General features: G+C 41.4%; 1 protein-coding gene across 1 annotated transcript; it reads left to right on the top strand.

Moving 5' to 3' along the window:
• Positions 1-3414: 3414 nt before the first annotated feature.
• Positions 3415-18417, top strand: LOC139944377 (barrier-to-autointegration factor-like). Its single transcript, XM_071941384.1, has 3 exons — positions 3415-3554; positions 8949-9102; positions 17511-18417. Exons 2-3 carry the CDS (start codon positions 8965-8967, stop codon positions 17655-17657), a joined length of 285 nt encoding a protein of 94 aa, XP_071797485.1. The 5' UTR covers positions 3415-3554; positions 8949-8964; the 3' UTR covers positions 17658-18417.
• Positions 18418-18533: the final 116 nt, after the last annotated feature.

Genomic DNA, 18533 nt, shown 5'->3' with positions numbered 1-18533 from the left:
TATTAGTTCCTCGGTTGGATGGATCGGACCATGGTTGGCCCGTAAGGTCCTCGAAGCAGTGTTGCAATGTCTTTATAGGGCTTCTATGGTGGCCCTGACGGGACACAGCCAGTCGTGAATATTTTTGCGACGTCGTGAATATTTTTGCGACGTCGTGAATTTATTCACGACAAGTCGCGAATATTTTTGCAACGTCGTGAATATTTTTGCGACGTCGTGAATTTATTCACGACAAGTCGCGAATTTTTTCACGACTAGTCGCGAATTTTTTCACGACAAGTCGCGAATTTTTTTACGACTAGTCGCGAATTTTTTCACGACTAGTCGCGAACATTTTCATGACGTCGTGAATATTTCTGCGACTAGTCGCGAAAATTTTTTCAGTAGCTTGAGTGTGTAATTACTGTATTCACGTTGACGGCTTAGTAAGACTAAGCTGAAAGCTGTCCCGTACGATGATGGATCCGGAGGAGAATTCCGACTCTTGCAAATCGATGGTGGGTTATTTAAACAAAACTAACGTTGACGTATGGCCCTTACGGTAGGCCTACGAGGCCTGACGTTATAGTTTTACTAGTACTTTAGTAGGAGTAGGCTATCCTATGCTAGGCAATAAACGTTGGCACTTTCACTCTTCAGATAAAACATAACGTTATATGTCACCCGAGGTAAATTTTACAAACAACCCAATGATAAGTTTAATTATAATGTGTTGACAATTTCAGCAAATAAATTTGACAATTTTTACCTGAAATGTTAGAGCAATTTGCGTTGTTATTTCCAACTTGAAACGCGAGTTCGTTCCGTCACGGCAGGGTGCAACGCATCACGTAATCCCCCACCAAGTTTAACTGAAAGATTAATCCTTTGGCATTCAGAATTATTTGGGTTTGGAGTAATTCAACCTTGAAAACCCCCGAAATATTGATGAAAGTCAGACACTGTTTTTTCGAACTTCGATAACAATTCTACTGGATAAAACATGGGCCCCATACACATAGCTGAGTGGCTACAATCTTCATAGCTTGGCTCTCTACGCGTGCCGTGTAAGAATTACACACTCAAGCTACTGAAAAAATATTTACGACTAGTCGCGAATTTATTCACGACTAGTCGCAGAATTATTCACGACGTCGTAAAAAATATTTGCACCTAGTCGTGAAAATATTCGCGACTAGTCGTGAAAATATTCGCGACGTCGCGAAAATATTCGCGACTTGTCGTGAATATATATACGACGTCGCAAAAATATTTGCGACTAGTCGTGAAAATATTCGCGACGTCGCGAAAATATTCGCGACTTGTCGTGAATAAATATACGACGTCGCGAAAATATTCACGACTGGCTGTGTCCCGTCAGGGCCACCATAGGGCTTCCGTTCTCGCGAGTCCGTTGTCCTTGGCTAACTTATTTAAGCGGGCCGGAGTATCGTAGCGTCATGACGGGTACCGGTTACTTCGGCACCTTGCAAACTCGGCACCTACAAAGTCGGCACCTTGCAAACTCGGCACCCACAACCTCGGCACCTTGCAAACTCGGCACCCACAAACTCGGCACATGATACAACCTCGGCACATAGTTGAAAAAGTTCGATTTTTACACTGTGTGGTGTTTATTATATCAGTCCCACCATCATAGTCCCATAAAAAGCTTGATTCTGTTATAAAACCTTGCAAATATTACTGGAATATGATTATCGTAAAAACAAACAAAAACAATTGCACTGGAAGGGGTGTGCACACCACTTGAGCGATCAGGCGTGTGCGTGCCGTCCATATCACGCACAAAACGGAGCCCTCGGGAAATTATCCGGCCAGTGCCTTTAAATCACGCTCTGTTAAGAAGCAAAAATCCATTGAAAATTATTAACCTAACTAAACAAACCCTTATTAAATATGTTCAGAGCCAAAATCATAAGAAAATGGCACCGCACTTTCACCGACATGCGGCCTACTTGTTGACTAAACCACGGGCACATGCGGGCCGGACGGTAAACTTCCGGGGGCCCAAATTAATGTTCTCGATAGTTCGGAATTTTCATCACCATAGAATTAGTGATTTAACATTGTTTACAAAGCTACTATTAAAACTACCAAACCATTTTTTATTGTGTAAGTACACGCACGTTAGTTTATTGGTAACCATGCTTGACTCTTCGAGGTGATATTAATTTTTCGCTTGGTGCCGAGTTTGTTAGTCAAAAAAAGGCCGGTGCCGAGTTTGTTTGGTGCCGACATTCTTGGTGCCGAGTGGGTGCCGAGTGTGCAAGGTGCCGAGTTTGCAAGGTGCCGACTTTGCATGTGCCGACTTTGCGAGGTGCCGAAGTGTCCGGTATTCGTCATGACGACTCTCATATGTTTTCGAACCCCCAACTTTGATTACCGTTTACCGCGAGATTGTGCAAAGCTGCACCGGTTGCAGAAGCTATACAGTTTTACTCACGGTCTGTATTTTTATCAGGCTTAATCATGCTGAGATTGAGTTTCATTCTGTTTCAGTCACTAGATGGATCACGTGAGGTGGTTACTATTTGCTTTGGGAACGTAAAACCAAAACTTAAAAATTTTCAACACACCATGAAGTGTAAGTGTTATTGTTAAAAAATTGGATAGATGATTTGAAAAAAACACATTCAGTTTTTGATTGTGAACAATTTTCCTGTTATCCTACTGAAAACACATGTCAACCGAACACTTTTTTCGGACTCGAGGCATCCGGCGGACGCACTGGCCACTCCATCTCAGCTGGTGTTTGATGATCATTATAACTTCAATGCTGTGTTTTGCTTCAGTGAGGACACTGCATTAGTGCGGCGGTCTTGCACCTTCCTAGCCGACCTTGTTGAGCTGTAAATGGCTCCGCTTTTAACATCGGTCTCATCACTGTCGCCAGACCGATGTTAAAAGCGGAGCCATTACAGCTCAACAAGGTGGGCTAGCACCTTCCCATTTTTAAGAATAACCACTGTCACAAAGCAAGTAGAGATTTAGACAGTTACTAGCGCCCAGTCACTGGGTCTACTGCACAACGAGCTGTCATTTTCTGTGTTTTTATCTGTTGTCATTAAATACAATTTTAAAGCAAATTGGTTTCAGAAACAACAATAAAGTTTTTCGTTTGATGTGCTTTCTCACCCCCCCCCCGCCCCCCACCCCGGCCCCCGCGACACTGCCCTCGTATTGTGTATACGACTCCGTCCAGCGTCTTGGCTAAAGGCTATCGAAGAAAGTGGCGGGGAATACCTTGTATTTGATTGAGCGCAATCTTCGGAAATAGCCATTTGACATTCGCGCGGTATGCGATTTCTTAGCGTCGCAATCTCTGATTCTTTGCGTGATTTTTTTTTTTTTTGCGCAGAGGGTAGCCTCTTTAAACACCGCGCGCGCATATTTCTAAATTGGCTTGCGCGAATTTCTAAACGGCCATTTCAGAGATTCCCTACCGCAACATTCTCAAGAAACACTGAACGCCCTGCGTTGTGCATTCGTCTGAAACAACTGGCACTCAGTGTTTGAGTCAAACGTTTTTTTCTTCTTTTCTGTTGCATTCTGTGGTAAGTTTACATTGTTGCGTATGTAAAAAATGTGTTGTTAAAGGAACACGTTGCCTTGGATCGGACGAGTTGGTCAAAACAAAAGCATTTGTAACCGTTTTTTATAAAATGCATATGGTTGGAAAAATGTTTTAAAAGTAGAATACAATGATCCACACAAGTTTGCCTCGAAATTGCGTGGTTTTCCTTCTACTGTGCGAACTAACATGGTCGGCCATTTATGGGAGTCAAAATTTTGACCCCCATAAATGGCCGACGTGTTAGTCGACGAGGTAAAAGGAAAACCACGCAATTTCGAGGCATGTTTGTGTGGATCATTGTATTCTACTTTCACAACATCTTTCTACCCATATGCATTTTATAAAAAACGGTTACAAACGCTTTTCAAAGACCAACTCGACCGATCCAAGGCAACGTGTTCCTTTAAAGTAGAGTTAGTTTGAAGTGAATTCGATCATCCCAGTTGAGTTTAGCTTTTACTCCCTGTACTGTGGTAGTATCGTAAAAGGAGGTCCTGTTTTCGAGGTGTCCCTAAAATCGTGGCAAATATTTTACCTCTCTGTGCGCAATGTAAACAGTCCCTAGATAAAAATTGTGTGGTTTTATTTCCCAAGCAAAGTGTCTCCTCTCCCTTGACCAAAACTAAGAAACACGTAAGGCTCCACTGGTTATTTGCACTTGTAATGAAAAAGGTTTGGTATTTTATTAGGCATTTCTGAAAGGTACAAAAATATGTCATAATGTTGAGGCCATATAAAAATATTTGCCAACCGAAAAAGTTTCATCAAACACTATTTCAATTCACAATTCATGATGACCAAATCATGTGACTGAATATTTAGCTGAGCATTCTTGAAAAAAATAAAGAGGCTTAAAAACGCCATAGCATAGGCCTATAATATCCTCCACTGACCAGTTTTCACGGTATTATGCCTTTTTCTTTAGATTTGGAAACAAATAATGATGCCATATTTTATATCAACAGATGCCCTAATTATCTTCTTTTGTTAATATGAAGTATGCAAACATATATTACAACTTGATGGACATTGAAATGTTCACACCACACACCGATCTTGGATGACTTCAGCTAGCCCCATTTGTTTTGAGTTTTTCCTGTTTTCACGGCAAACGAGAAAGTATGGTTTCCCGGTGAAGCCATACATGGAAGAAACATCTGCAGTGACTACAAGTGTTCTTTGAGCCTCTGTGTATGACTCTATAGCCAGCATTTGTCTTCATTTAATTAAAAAAAAAATTGTTATTAAATTTTAAAAATTACCATGGTAACTTGCAAAAAATATAAAAAATAAAAAAATTAATAAAAAGTGTGAATAATTACTGGCTTTCAAATCTGATTTTTATTTATTTTTTAAATATTTTTTTTCTTAATATTTATAATAAAGCGTATAAATAAACAGTGATAATTGAATCAACAAGCTGATGTTTAATTCATGATGATTTGAGACTTGATTGACACTTCTACGTCAATGCATCGGCAACTGACACCTTAATGTTGGCGAATCACGCAACTCACAAAGGCTCTGTGTCATTTTGAGACGGCCAATTATGGCCAATCACGAATCGAGAATTGTGGTGACGTTCACCAATTGGCCAAGCCAGCGGTAGCGGCGATCATACTTTGTTGTAAAACCAGAAATAATCGGGGCGGGACTACGCAATTTGAAATCGTTTGAACTACAAATAAGTTCGGGGGATCAGACAAAAACAGGTCGTTATGTAACCCTATTAAACTGTCAGTCTACGGTATATATATATCTACCTCCATGAGTATACCAAGTGCTGTTTTTAGGCTTCCATCTTGCGTGCGGGAAATACTCGATATATCGAGTATACTCGATATTAAATTTTCGATATATCGGTTATGGGAAAAAAGCGACATCGACGGACGTTACCTGCATGCAGGCACGATATGTACTGGGGCGCTGTACCAGTTCTTTAAACTAAACTTCATAAATACCCCAGACAGTTTCTCTACTCCTATTGGTGGAGAGCGCATCGCGTGGGTGTGCATAAACCTTTTGTTAATGACTGGTAAAAAGTGTTAATTCATGGACGTAACACGCGACCTTGCACCTGTTCTTATAAGACAGTTTCTTCATTCCTATTGGTCGAGAGCAACGGCTGAAACAGTTGTGCCACATCACGCATTATGCGCGACGCCCACAGCATTCCCTTATAAGGAATTGTTTACGCAAGGGCAGCGGAGGGCTCTACCATTTCATAGCTGGAGGGGTGTTGTGTTGAATCTAATCATTTAACAAATTTTTACATTTGTTATACTTTTTGACCAACAAGTGATAATGTTTTTGACCGAAAAGGTATTTATGAATGGGAATCAAAGTGTGTTGAATCGGGTTTCAACTAGTGGTTTAAACCCGCCGAGGCCTGGTTCTTTATAATTTACCTCGACTTCGTCTCGGTAAATTATCAAGAACCAGGCCTCGTTGGGATTAAACCACTAGTTGAAAACCTCACCACCAAACATTGATTCCCTTATTAAGATAAATTTAAAAATATTTTAAAAACTAGTAGTACTAGCTAGTACAAGTAGCCTACAGCCCTTTACTTGATCTACTCTGAGTACCTGTGTTTGTCAATAACTTAGAATCTGTTTAAATGATTCCGACTTTGGAACCCTGATTTTATCCACCACCCACAGGAACTTATTAATGCCACTGGACACTATTGGTAATTACTCAAAATAATTGTTGCCATAAAAAACTTATTTGTTAATGAGCAAAGGAGAGCTGCTGAGAAGTCAAACACTGTGAGAAACGGCTCCCTCTGAAGTATCACAGTTTTTGAGAAAGAGGTCATCTCTCACGTAAATAAAGAACTTCAGCTGAAGCCTTTTATCATGCATTTGAAAGCACACAAAGTACAGTGTACAGTAATGCAACAGGGTGTTTTTCTTTTATTATTCTCTTGCAAATTCGATGACCAATAGGCAATTGATCCAAAATTTTCGCAGGTTTGCCATTTTATGCATGTTAGGATTCACCAAGTTAAAGAAACACCTTGGGTGCATTCCACTCGCCCAAGCGTAAAGCAAACTGCTCGTGCAAACTTCATGATGTCAATATGGCAGCGCCCTGAAATGAAGATGGCGTCACCGTACGTTAACATAGGTTTTTTTTTAAATATTGTTTTTAACTGTACTTTTGTACATCAAAACATCAACTATTTAACTTTGTTTATTTCAAATCTGCATTATCAACTACTGAAAACACACTGTAATTATGTACATGACATTTTAAAAACCACTCGCCTAAGGTCGGCAATGATGGCCAACAGTGGTGGCGCACAACTCATTCCACTCTAAGTTGTTGGTGACTGTGCGCAAGCGTTGGCACAACGTTTGCCCAAGTGGAATGCACCCCTTGTTTCCAGTGGGTCAAATAAGTGTACATGTAGCTCCCTAGCAGTCCATCAAGCAATCCAGAAAGTCAAGTCAGTACTTTCCATAGGACCCAAGCAACAACAGAGTTCAAAGGGGAAAGTTCCTTTTGTTGTCACTTTCCACCCCTCACCTCCTCGTATTCATAAAATTACCATTTCTAACCATCATATTCTTCACACATCAGATCGGCTTCAACTACTGTACAGGTCTCAGGGATCTTATTGTCCGAGCAGAAGTCCCTCCCATTAATGATAATGTTAATCCCCCCTTTACCACAGGGAACTTTCAGGTGTTCCAACATCTCCAAATGCCTCACTGTAGACAACACATCAGGGAATCGGACTCCTTCACCAGCCATACTGCGGTTGGTGGTACCACCCATGTTTGTTATACCTCGGTTACAATTTGTGAAGTTTCATTGGTCGAGAACCAAACACGATACAAAATTGCTTGTTATACCTCGGTAAGATACTGTGAAGTTTGTTTGGTCGAGAACCAATCACGTGCCGTACAACAAATACACATGGATCATGGCTGCACAGCGCGGCGGGTAACATGAGTGATGTTAATCGGTGCACATCAACGTGAACGTTCCCAACGTTGGTCGATTTCCAGCGCTTAGTATGAAATGACCACGGGTTCGAGGGAACAGTGAAGATAGGTTTCTTATTTGAACAACTGTTCGCCGATTAAACTATGCATACTCCGTCGTTATAATGTTTGATGACAACATAACTTTGAGAAGAGGAATAATCATGTTACCAAGGTATAACAAAACAGTTGTTGCACACTGATTTGGGGTTCATGGATTTTGTACACCCTCGCCGCCCCCTCTTGGGTAAATGGCACCCTCGGCTTCTCCTCGTGTGCCATTCTCCCCCCCCCCCCATGTGTACAAAAGGCCATGGACCCCATCACAGCGTGCAACAATTGTTTTATAATGTACCATGGCTGCACAGCGCAGAGAATAACATGATTTTTGTTAACTGGTCAAATTGATGATCCATCGCTGTGTACGAAACACCCGCAGGTCGCGGGAACAGTGGAGAACTGTTTTATTTGAACAACTTTTCGTCTGCTATGCTGCATACTCTGTCATATTTGAAGATGACAACAGAACTTAAAGAAGAAAAATAATAATGTTACCAAGGTATAACAAATTAATTGTTGCACGCTGTGACGAATGCATGGGTTTTGTTCACCCTCAGTGGGAAAATGTCACCCTCGGCTTCACCTCGGGTGCCATTTTCCTCCTCAGTTGTACAAAACGCCATGGACCCTGTCGCAGCGTGCAATAATTGTATAATGTCACCTGCACTGCACCACCACTAGTACAAAGTACAAGGGAATCAATGTGTGTTGAAGAGGTTTTCAACTAGTGGTTTAATCCCAACGAGGACTGGTTTTTACCAAGACCGAGGTAAATTATCAAGAACCAGGCCTCGGCGGGTTTAAACCACTAGTTGAAAACAGATTCAACACACTTTGATTCCCATTCATAAATACCTTTTCGGTCAAAAAACATCAACACTTTTTGGTCAAAAAGTAAAATAAATGCAAAAATTATAATTGTTCAATGATTTCTTTCAACACAACTACCCTCCAGCTATGAAATGGTAAGGCCCAGTCAAGGCCCTCGGGTAAACAACTCCTTATAAGGGAATGTTGTGCGCGTCGCGCGTATTGCGTGATGTGCCACAACTGTTTCAGCCGTTGCTCTCGACCAATGGGAATGAAGTAACTGTCTTATAACAACAGGTGCAAGCTTATGTGTCACGCCCATGTTTCAACACTTTTTACTGGTCATAAACAAAGGTCTATACACACCCACGTGACGCGCTCTCCATCAATAGGAATAGCGAAACTGTCTGAGGTATTTGTGAATGTAAGTTAATCACCTGCATCAGGGACAAGAAATGGTTAAATTTATGTGTAAACGTTTATTCGTGATATTTACACATTATATTTAGGTGACTTGCTAAAATTATGGCTGATGGAGCACAGACAACCACTAAGAAGCACAAGCAGTTTGTGAGTGAGCCAATGGGAGACAAGTTAGTGACAGAACTGGGAGGTATTGGACCCAAATATGGAGAAAGGTTACGAGCAGAAGGCTTTGAAAAGGTAAACACTGAAATATATATGTATATCTTTTGTATCCGGGGTAGTGATTCAAGATATCTTTGATATCTGGATTTTTTCTTGGATCTCCTTAAATTTCCTAATTGCAGTTAACAGATTTGATCTTTTAGCAATCTCGCAATACGATGATGATTCACTTCTCACTGTGCTAAGGAAATTCACAAGATTTTTGGTCCAACCTAGAAATCCTAAGATAACTTTGATTGTGATTCGTTTTCTGTGTTACAAGTTGAGTTTATTGAATTTATCTTTTGAATGATGTTGCCATTACTGTGTACGTGTACATTGCACGTATGATGGTAGGAACAATACGGTCTGCAGAAACCACAACAAACAGCTCAGAGTGTCTTACATGTGGAATAGTAGGCAGGGCAGCTGCCGGTGAGCTGTTTGTGTACTAGAGCTGGGCGAATAGTGAAATTTTGATATTCGGATACTGCTGGTCAACTATCCGAAATTAACCGGATATTCAAATATTTTTTTTGCCGCTAGAGGGCGCTATTTTAAAAAAATATATAAAAAAAGTATTTTTTTTTTGCTGCTAGAGGGCGCTGTTTGTTTGTGAATGAGATCGTATGGGCAGATTGATATTAGTTTTAGACAGTGTCACTCAGCTCATTCATAAAAATAACCGGATCTAATTTAAAGATGGCGATTTGCTTTTTCTTTTGATCTTGATTGACTCTACGTGAAGGAAAACTTTCGTAATCTTTGAACAAATTACCGTATTTTCCTGCGGATAAGACGCTCGGCGGACAAGGCGCAGGACGCTAAAATGACAAAAAAAAATTAAAACGTCAGCAGACAAGGCGCACCACCGCACAAGGCGCACGTTTAACCGCAAACAAAAGAACACCTGGCGCCACCCGTTGTCGGTACATTGACACAAAGACGTAATTTGTTGCCTTTAGCCCGTTTCACACGAGCTTTCTAAACCATGGTCGTTGGGAACGAAATCGCATTCCCGTTATATAATCACAAATTTGCGTCGTGTGAAATGAATCCGAGTGATGAAATCGCCAGGGACCCGCGTAATAAACAACCGGGATCAAGACCTCCTCCAAAAAATCGCAACCCTGTTTAGAATCGCCGAGTCACTCGTGTGAAACGACACACAGTAGATTACAAAGGTCCTCGGTGATCGCACAACGATCATGCATGCACAAACCATGGGGTTTCTTTACGCACAAACTTTTAAGCAGTACACGTCATTACCTGATGGAGAAAGTTCGTATATTCCACATCCAACAAAATGGTGTCGGCAGCACAAATTGAAAATTAGTTTATTTTATGCTTTCCTCAAAGTCAAAATTTGTTTCTATGACCAAGAAGCTTCCGATCAAGAAAGCCTTGAATCTGGCCTTTCCGCTTGCAATTTCAAATAAAATGCTTTCGGATACATTCATCTTTGGAGTCGGGACGCTGAGAAATCGTTTATTTGTTATCATTTTGTCAATTTCTTTGATATCCAAACGGCTTGACGTTGCAAAACATGTAACGACTACCCAGTGTCATTTTGATTGCATCAAAAACGGGAAAGAAAATCTGTAAACACACGTGTGCAGATAGACTTGACAGTCAGTCCTTTTGATGTTCAACGAAAGCATACACATCGCGCGCACTGCACATACAAAACACAAGTAGGACTTTTCCTTACTCTATTACAGGAGGTAGTAAGAATTTGGTTGTGATCAATCGCTGTACAATTGAAGTACATGTATTTCGCCGCAAATTCTCCACACATGCATACTCTGCCGACGTCAACATCTAGCAAGGGTTGAATCCGATCGAGAAACACTCTGAGCGTCTTTTAACGCACGCAAAAAATAGTGGTGTGGACGCAAACCCTCTCGCTTATCTCTCGTTTTTTAATTTAAATTTACACTGAATGAACTCGGAGAACACATTATTTTAAGGTGAAAAATCCGGAAGATTCTTATGCCTGGAAAACACATTGCTGCGCCAAAAAATGATCGATGGTAACCTAAAGCAAACACATGACATTGCACGGGACACTGACAGAGCACCAGCGAACTGATAAACAACCCACAATGCGATCTCGCATAAACAAGGGACGTCGGGAACGCAATGTGCGTGGTCGTGTGAATGTTGGTCATGAAATCGCAAACAACCTTTGTGACAGACGACTGGCGCCCACAACAAGGGACGTTGGTCTTCGGCTCTCGTGTGAAAAGGGCTTTTGAGAACCTACGTATACCGACCTTTATCCTATCAGCCAACGTTGTATATTGTAAACAACATAAAGTTCGGCCCAATCAGCGGGCAGAAACCATGGTCCACGCACTGTCTGAAGTTAATTTTATTAACAACATGAACACAATGCCTCCCTGGACACATCCATCCGACGTCCCCACAAACTACGAGGGTCCTTGCTGATAAACATACATTGCAACGACAGACGGACGTAGCGTGTGGGTGTAGTAATGTATCCTCCGGCTGGGATGTCGCTGCATGCACATTAATATGCACATGTACACAGTGGATTGCGCTGCTCAATCTCGAAACTGCACAACAGATGTTGGAGACCACGTGGGCACCGTATTGAACGATGTTCGCCGACGGGTTGCGCTAAGCCGTCGCATTTGCGCTGCCTGGAAATGCGCCTAAATTCCCACGTGACTGTGCGGATCCCAAGCATGCCCAGACATAGCCAACATAATGCAGTCAAATTCCATTGCGGACTTGAGAGCAGTGACTATTGGGCATCTATATCGCTGCACGTTCATTGTATCCAAAGGGAATCACTGGATCTAGCGGCAGGGACCTTCCGGATAAAGACAGGGGCGCAGTCTAGCCCAGACACGTCGAGTCTTGTCTCAATGCGTTTATTGCTGGTTCACGTATTTTTTACCAATAGAGGGCGTTTAACCCCACGCTATAGACCTTATCGCAAATACCAATGCGCAAGCGCAGACTGTTGAATGAGGTGCATTGTGGGATAGATATGAATCAAATTTTGCTACCAGCTAGACCACAATGCACCTAATTCCAAGCTTTACGCGCGCGCCCCGATATTTGCGAAAAGGTCTATTACAATGTTTCAAAACGCCCTCTAGCGTTCAATGTTTCTTGTATTTATTGTCACACTCGCAGTAACAACGACTATAGGCGTGATATCTGCTTTTGTGTTGCGTGATTAAATTTACAGACCTCGGAACGGTTGCGTTTTGGGGCTAATTTTCTGTGTCGTTTTGAGAGATTTTCGAGTCTGAACTTGGACATCGTTGATTTTACAGGCAAGTTTCATGCAAGGGCAACCATGATTTTAACAACCGTTCCTACCCGAAGTTTTGAAGCAATAAAATAAAATAAACCCTCAAAGTTTACCACACAATAGCGGTTGGGTGAATGACGTTTGTATGAAGTTATTGACTGTCAATCGTTTTCGGAACGAATACCCGGCCACACAGAAAAACGTTTGTACACTGCCGACGTCCGTTGGACCGAAAGCTAGACGCATTGCGGCATTAATGGAATGAAAGCACGGTCATGGGGAATAAACACGTTGCAGCATTGTTGGAATAATTGGACCGTCTGGGGGATTGCGGCATTGTTCGAACGAAAATACGGTCACAGTGTCTGAATAGCCTTGTTCGACCGCATTATTGAGTAAAGATTCTTCACACAAAGATCGTTGATTTGAACTGGACATGAAGGTATTTTTTGTTTCACGCAGTGATCATTAAAAAAAATCAATCGTCGGCAGACAAGGCGCACCGAAAGATAAGACGCATCGATGTTTTTGGGGTCTAATAAGTCAGATAAGACGCGTCTTATCCGCAGGAAAATACGGTACATCAGAAATGTCATTGTTTTAACTCCTCACGGAGGTGAGCATAGTTGAGTACTTAATTTATGCTGTCTTAATAGAAGTTTCATAAGGATTCAGACAAAACATTCCTATCAGTTGTCGCCCGACGTCCGCGGCTATTCGGATATTAAAAGAATATCTGGTTACTTGGTTGTAATTACAGAACTATCCGGTTTATAAATAGGTATTCGCACCCTATGCGGATATCCGGTTAAGAAAAAAAAGGCATTCGCGGTTATGGATAGGAAAACCTATTCGCCATTAACCGGATATTCAAATAATTCGCCCAGGCCTAATGTGTAATAAAGTTTAAAACAAAAGTTTTGTGCTTACTTTATTGCAGAAAAATGTGCAAAAGCTAAATAGATAGGGCCTATACACTGAAGCATAGAAGGGCTTCAAACAATAACGATTATAAAGCTTGGTAACTCTCAGTGGCAACCTAATATCTGGTCAGAGGTAGCAACTTTTGTGCACCAGTGGTCGACCCATTGTCTGTGGCTTATTGGGAGCAGCAATTCATCTGCATGGAACTGTCTGTCATCTCTGATTCTCTGTCATACTTGTCTTGCTTCTCATCAGCCAAGACAATGGGCTGAATAAATAAAAACTAGCAATTACTTATCAAGTTAAAGGTCCAGCATTAGCAAGAAGACTGAAAAGTAAAAGATCAGGCATGAACATTTTGCTCGCGGGATTACCTTTCACTTATAGACATATAAATAAAAACGACATTTTACTAACATACTGTAGCAATAACTTGTATTTTTACAAGCTACTGTATGAGGAGCTTAAGATTTTACTTGAACAACAATGTTGCATTTATGGCTCGGTATCGGGTCAGTATTAAAGGGTTATTTTTCCCTTGGCCCAATGATCCAACTATAAATGTTACTTATAAATTTGTTGTGTACTTTAATTGCTCTAAAAGTACCAATCTCTGGAGCTCTGGCGTGGAGAGGCTGGCTGTTTCCTCATCATAGCCACTGCCGCAACCAAAAATTTGACTAAGTGGAAACTGCCCCGCCTGCATTTCAGTTAATCGCTATTGATCAGCGAGTCCATGCCTCTATTGTTATACTCCTGAATACCCCGCTATTGTGCTTTTCTCTGACCATTTACTAATCCGTTCAAGTAAATGGTGTTTTTCCAGTAAAAGGTTATTTATAGAGATTTGGGCAAATTCTCATGCCTGATCTTAAACTTATCAAAATTTGTTAATGCTGGCCTTTATACGGTCTAGTATCTTGTGAAACTATACAGGTAATAGTAAAATGTCGGTTTTATTTACATCTCAATAAGAAGAGTCCGTCAAGCATTGCTTTTACCAACTAGTTCGACCAATTACTAGCGATATTAAGGCTTTTATTTATAAGGATTTAAGTAAAAGGCTAGTAAGAGCAAATGCTAGTTTTTATTTATTCGGCCCAATGTTCGTAACACTGGTAGGTCTATGTGAAGAAAATGTGTGTCTGGCACCCCTAGTCCATGGATCAATGGCTTATCATCAAGTCTTTTCTTCAGAGGCATTTTTAATACTTTATAGAGAACAAAGTGCACAGTCCAAATAAGCCTGCACGGTTTGCCATCTGCTTAATGTCAAGATATTTGTATTGGTTTTGCCGAGTTTCTCTCGTTGTCACATTGAAATTGGTTAGAGCTGTGTCAGCATATGATTTTGGAATTTGTTCCTTCTTCCTTTTTTCCGCCCAGGTGTAGGTTGATATTGTGTTTGAAAGTTGCTTTTGGAGCTCCATGGCAGCCCAGGGAGATGAGAAAGATTACAGGAATGTTATTGTTCCAATGACTGCTTAGAGTTCAGAGATCATCATTGTTTAACACTAGAGCCATTAGTTGAAAGCCTAGGGATAACTACAACACTGAATGGATTATGATTATTAAGCACATCTTCGTCTTCCATAGCTTGCACATTAAATGTTGGCCTTCTGAGACAGGTGACTGGTTAAGTGCTCCACACTTTCCTGTTCCTGTCTACCGGTGAACATCTTAGGCGCATGTGAGAGGTGGCCAGCAGCAGGTTGATTGAGCACCTACATGTAGTAGCTTGTTTATGTTGAGAGACAGCCCCTAATGTTTTGTTTGCATGTGAGTATAGATTCAGAGTGGATTATAGACCAGCCTCAGTGTGTGCAACTATAGCGCAATCATCCGCATACTCGGAAGAGGTTTACTGCAGACAAAGTGATGCAGGCGGGTAAGATTGAAATGTTTGTCATTCATACAGACATTGATGGTTATCTTAGGTTGAAGATTGTTGCTGCTGAGAGAAAGAATGGTGGTCGAGTAAAGAGAGAGGAGCAATGACATACAGCCCTGCTCTGCATCAGTTTGAATGGTGAAAGGGAAGGATTTTAAGCACACAATGGTGGCCTTCTTGTGATCATGCCAAGGCTTGACATTGCCGACACACTTTTGTGGACAACCAAACGCTGATGTATTGTAAGCACTACAGTGCATTCCCGTGAATTGTTCTTTGCACTTTTTGCCGGCCCATAACTTTGCCCATTCCGTGCGGGTCCCGCCAATCAGGTGGTTCTCCGTTTCGTGTATTTTCCTCTGTCCAATTTATTTTCCCCTGTCCAATGTCATCATTAGTCCCTTTTTCTTTTTCCCTTTCCGTATAATTTTCCCAGCCCTTTTAATATGTTCCCTTCTTTTTTGGTCGTTCCCCCGCCCCTTCCAAAAAACGTACCACACTGTGTGCCCCTTCCTTCTCCCTGTCCCACAACGTGCTCTAATAACCCCCCCCCCACCACCAGCCTTCGTCCTGTCGTCGTGCCTCAATCCCATGCATTGTTCTTTACTGTACGCGCGAAGTTACTGGACGCTCGCGCTGTGACTGTGACATCACAAAGGACGCCTGCACTCAATCACAAATTATACACGCTCGCGCTTTGACTGTGATGTCACAAACAACACATATCCCCAACCCACGGGTACCCCGAAATTGACCCCAGGACGCATCATTTTAGCAGGGTGCGGGCACCACTTAACGTGAAAACAACATGGCGGCGCCCATGCGATTTAAGCGCTTTTATAACATAGATTCCACTCACCAAGACACATATTTTTTAGTGACAAAAGCTTTATTTTGACAAAATACCACTTCCAGGTGACTTTAATAACACTTTACTGTAAGTGTTCCGTCCAGGTTTAGTTGATTAAGATGCGTTTCTAATATCACCATGTATTGATTAGTTTTGTGACATCAGACTTTGCTTTAGCGGCAAGTAGACTTAGGGACACATAGGGTGCGTTCGTTTAGCTTCCCTGGGTCGACCCCCGTGTGTGGCATGTTTTTTTTCCAGGACGAACGTGGGTAATTATCTGCACACGTCCGTCCTGGGAAAAAAAAATACGCCACACACCGGGGTCGACCCGGGGAAGCTAAACGAACGCACCCATTGATAAAATGAATCTTAGCTATCTGGTTCTGTAGTAATCTAGAATTGGCACATATGCTTTGTTGCAATAGCAATGCTGGTGTCACTATCAAAATTGACTGTGTGAAAACCTGCTGCTACTGTTGAGGATCTTAAAGATTTTGAGAAATATACCTCAAGGTCCTTCAATCAATCAATGGCATGGTTGGCTTGTGCATAAAGCGCTCGCCTCTCACCAAGGCCACCCCGGTTCGATTTCCTGCCAGTGCTAATGTAAGTTGAGTTCTCTGCTGTGCCACGAGGGTTTTCCAGACCATCTTGTTTTCCTCCCTAGGGAAAAATCAAACACTTTCCGTGCTCCTTGGTCATAATGGGTTGATTTGGCTGGCAGCAAAAGGCGCCCTTGCATGCCTGCTTCTCGAACACGTTGCAGCCGCATCCTTCGCAATTCAGCTCTAAAATAGCTGCAATAAGGATGATTAGCCCCCCCCAATCAATCAATCAAGAGGGAATTTATATAGCGCCAAAATAAACCAAAATTGTTCAAAGGCACTCATGACAGTTGGATGAAATTAATGTTGATAAATTTGTTGTAAGAGAAAACATTTGAGGAGTTTCTTGAAAAGGTCTCATGGTACAAACTCCAGAACATTCTTCAGTGATTTTGAGAAAGAAAAGACTAGATTGTTCAAACAAATACAACAATTATCATGTCTTTTTAACGCATGTTGATATGCAGTACGCCGTGTTTGTTGATGTGTAATACCCATCTCAGGTCACGTGATGCGTTGATAGCACAATTGCTCTATTAAAATGGGAAAAGAAAAAGCAAAAGGAACACACTTCTCACCAACTGAGACCATCTTAAAATGGCATGTAATCTAGGGCGTACAGAAAACATGCAGCATCGGTACTGGTGCCTCCTCTTGGCAAAATAAGCAGTTTGCACATGGGATGAATGCCCTCCACCCTGCCAATACCTGCTACCCTTCAATCCCCTACAATGTCTCTCAAACTCCCATGAAAAACGTGACTTTATTACAAGTAATAATTATATTTTAAAAGCTTTTGTCTTTGTTAATTTATGCAGCTTCCAGTACAACTACCTTTCATTGATTCTGTTCTGTTCTGTTTTCTTCAATCTCTCTATTTAGGCGTACAATGTCCTGGGGCAGTTTCTTGTGTTGAATAAAGACAAAGATCTCTTCATCGATTGGTTAATGGAAACAGCTTCTACAAACACCAAGTGTGCAACAGATTGTTACAACTGCTTGAGAGACTGGAGCGATTCCTTCATATAACTGCATAATAATGTCATTTACACCATTGTGTCTGGATTGGTTCAATACAGAACAGCTTGTTGCTGTTTTCTCAGCAAGTAGGCACTGTACTTTGATGAACCTTTTATATGTGACTTTTATTGTATCTTGCTTTGCAGTTTTGCCTACTACATGTATGTATAAAAAGTATTACGTTGACAAAAAACAAATTATGTTTTTTAAAATTGTAATGAACCATTATAAGGAACTGTTAGTGCAAACTCCAAAAGGTTTCCTTAAAATTTCCTACCACTAAACTTGTGGAGCCAGACAAGTTGCATTTTCACAAGTCTGGCTCTACGTTTAGCAAAGTAAGCAAAACAAGTGAGCTAAGAATCAAGCCTCGGTGCTTGTTCCATTGATTAAAATAAGTGCTATCTAATAAGTGTATCTCGTTGGCCCCCCGCACCCGGCCCCCCCTTTCAATGTTGGCTCTCATTGCGCAATCTGCGTTGCCATCAACATTGAGCGTGCGAAGAAGAATGTTCATAGTCCTGTTGCGAAAGAGTGGCTCAATCATTTGAGTCGGGATTAATTTTAAATATAAGAAATTTTGAATAGTTAAATAATTTTTTTACTATAGATGTTTGCGGTTTGGTGGCTAGCCATTGTCAATGGACCCAGCCAAAGGAGAGTCTATCAAAGGGGTCTATCAACAGCAACCAGCCACCAACCAAAGTCATAACCATGCAGTTATTGCCATTAATAAATGACTTCAACAATAAAATACTGTTTAAAATTATCAGAATTTGTCAGTTTACATTTGTTGAATTTAGAATGTGTACAATCACAGTGAAAAAAGGGCAATGCCACTTTGACCTTGGCACAAAGGCCATAAAATTTGAGCTGTAAAACAAA

Source organism: Asterias amurensis, chromosome 1, assembly GCF_032118995.1.
Source record: "Asterias amurensis chromosome 1, ASM3211899v1".
NCBI lineage: Eukaryota > Metazoa > Echinodermata > Asteroidea > Forcipulatida > Asteriidae > Asterias > Asterias amurensis.
The sequence above is the reverse complement of the archived record's forward strand: the minus strand, read 5'-3'. Positions and strand labels throughout refer to the sequence as shown.

Excerpts from the sequence above, each read along its gene's own strand:
- LOC139944377 (XM_071941384.1), top strand. The coding sequence starts at position 8,965 with ATGGCTGATGGAGCACAGACAACCACTAAGAAGCACAAGCAGTTTGTG. Across the intron at positions 9,103-17,510 it reads GAGCAGAAGGCTTTGAAAAG|GCGTACAATGTCCTGGGGCA; the intron begins GTAAACACTGAA and ends CTCTCTATTTAG.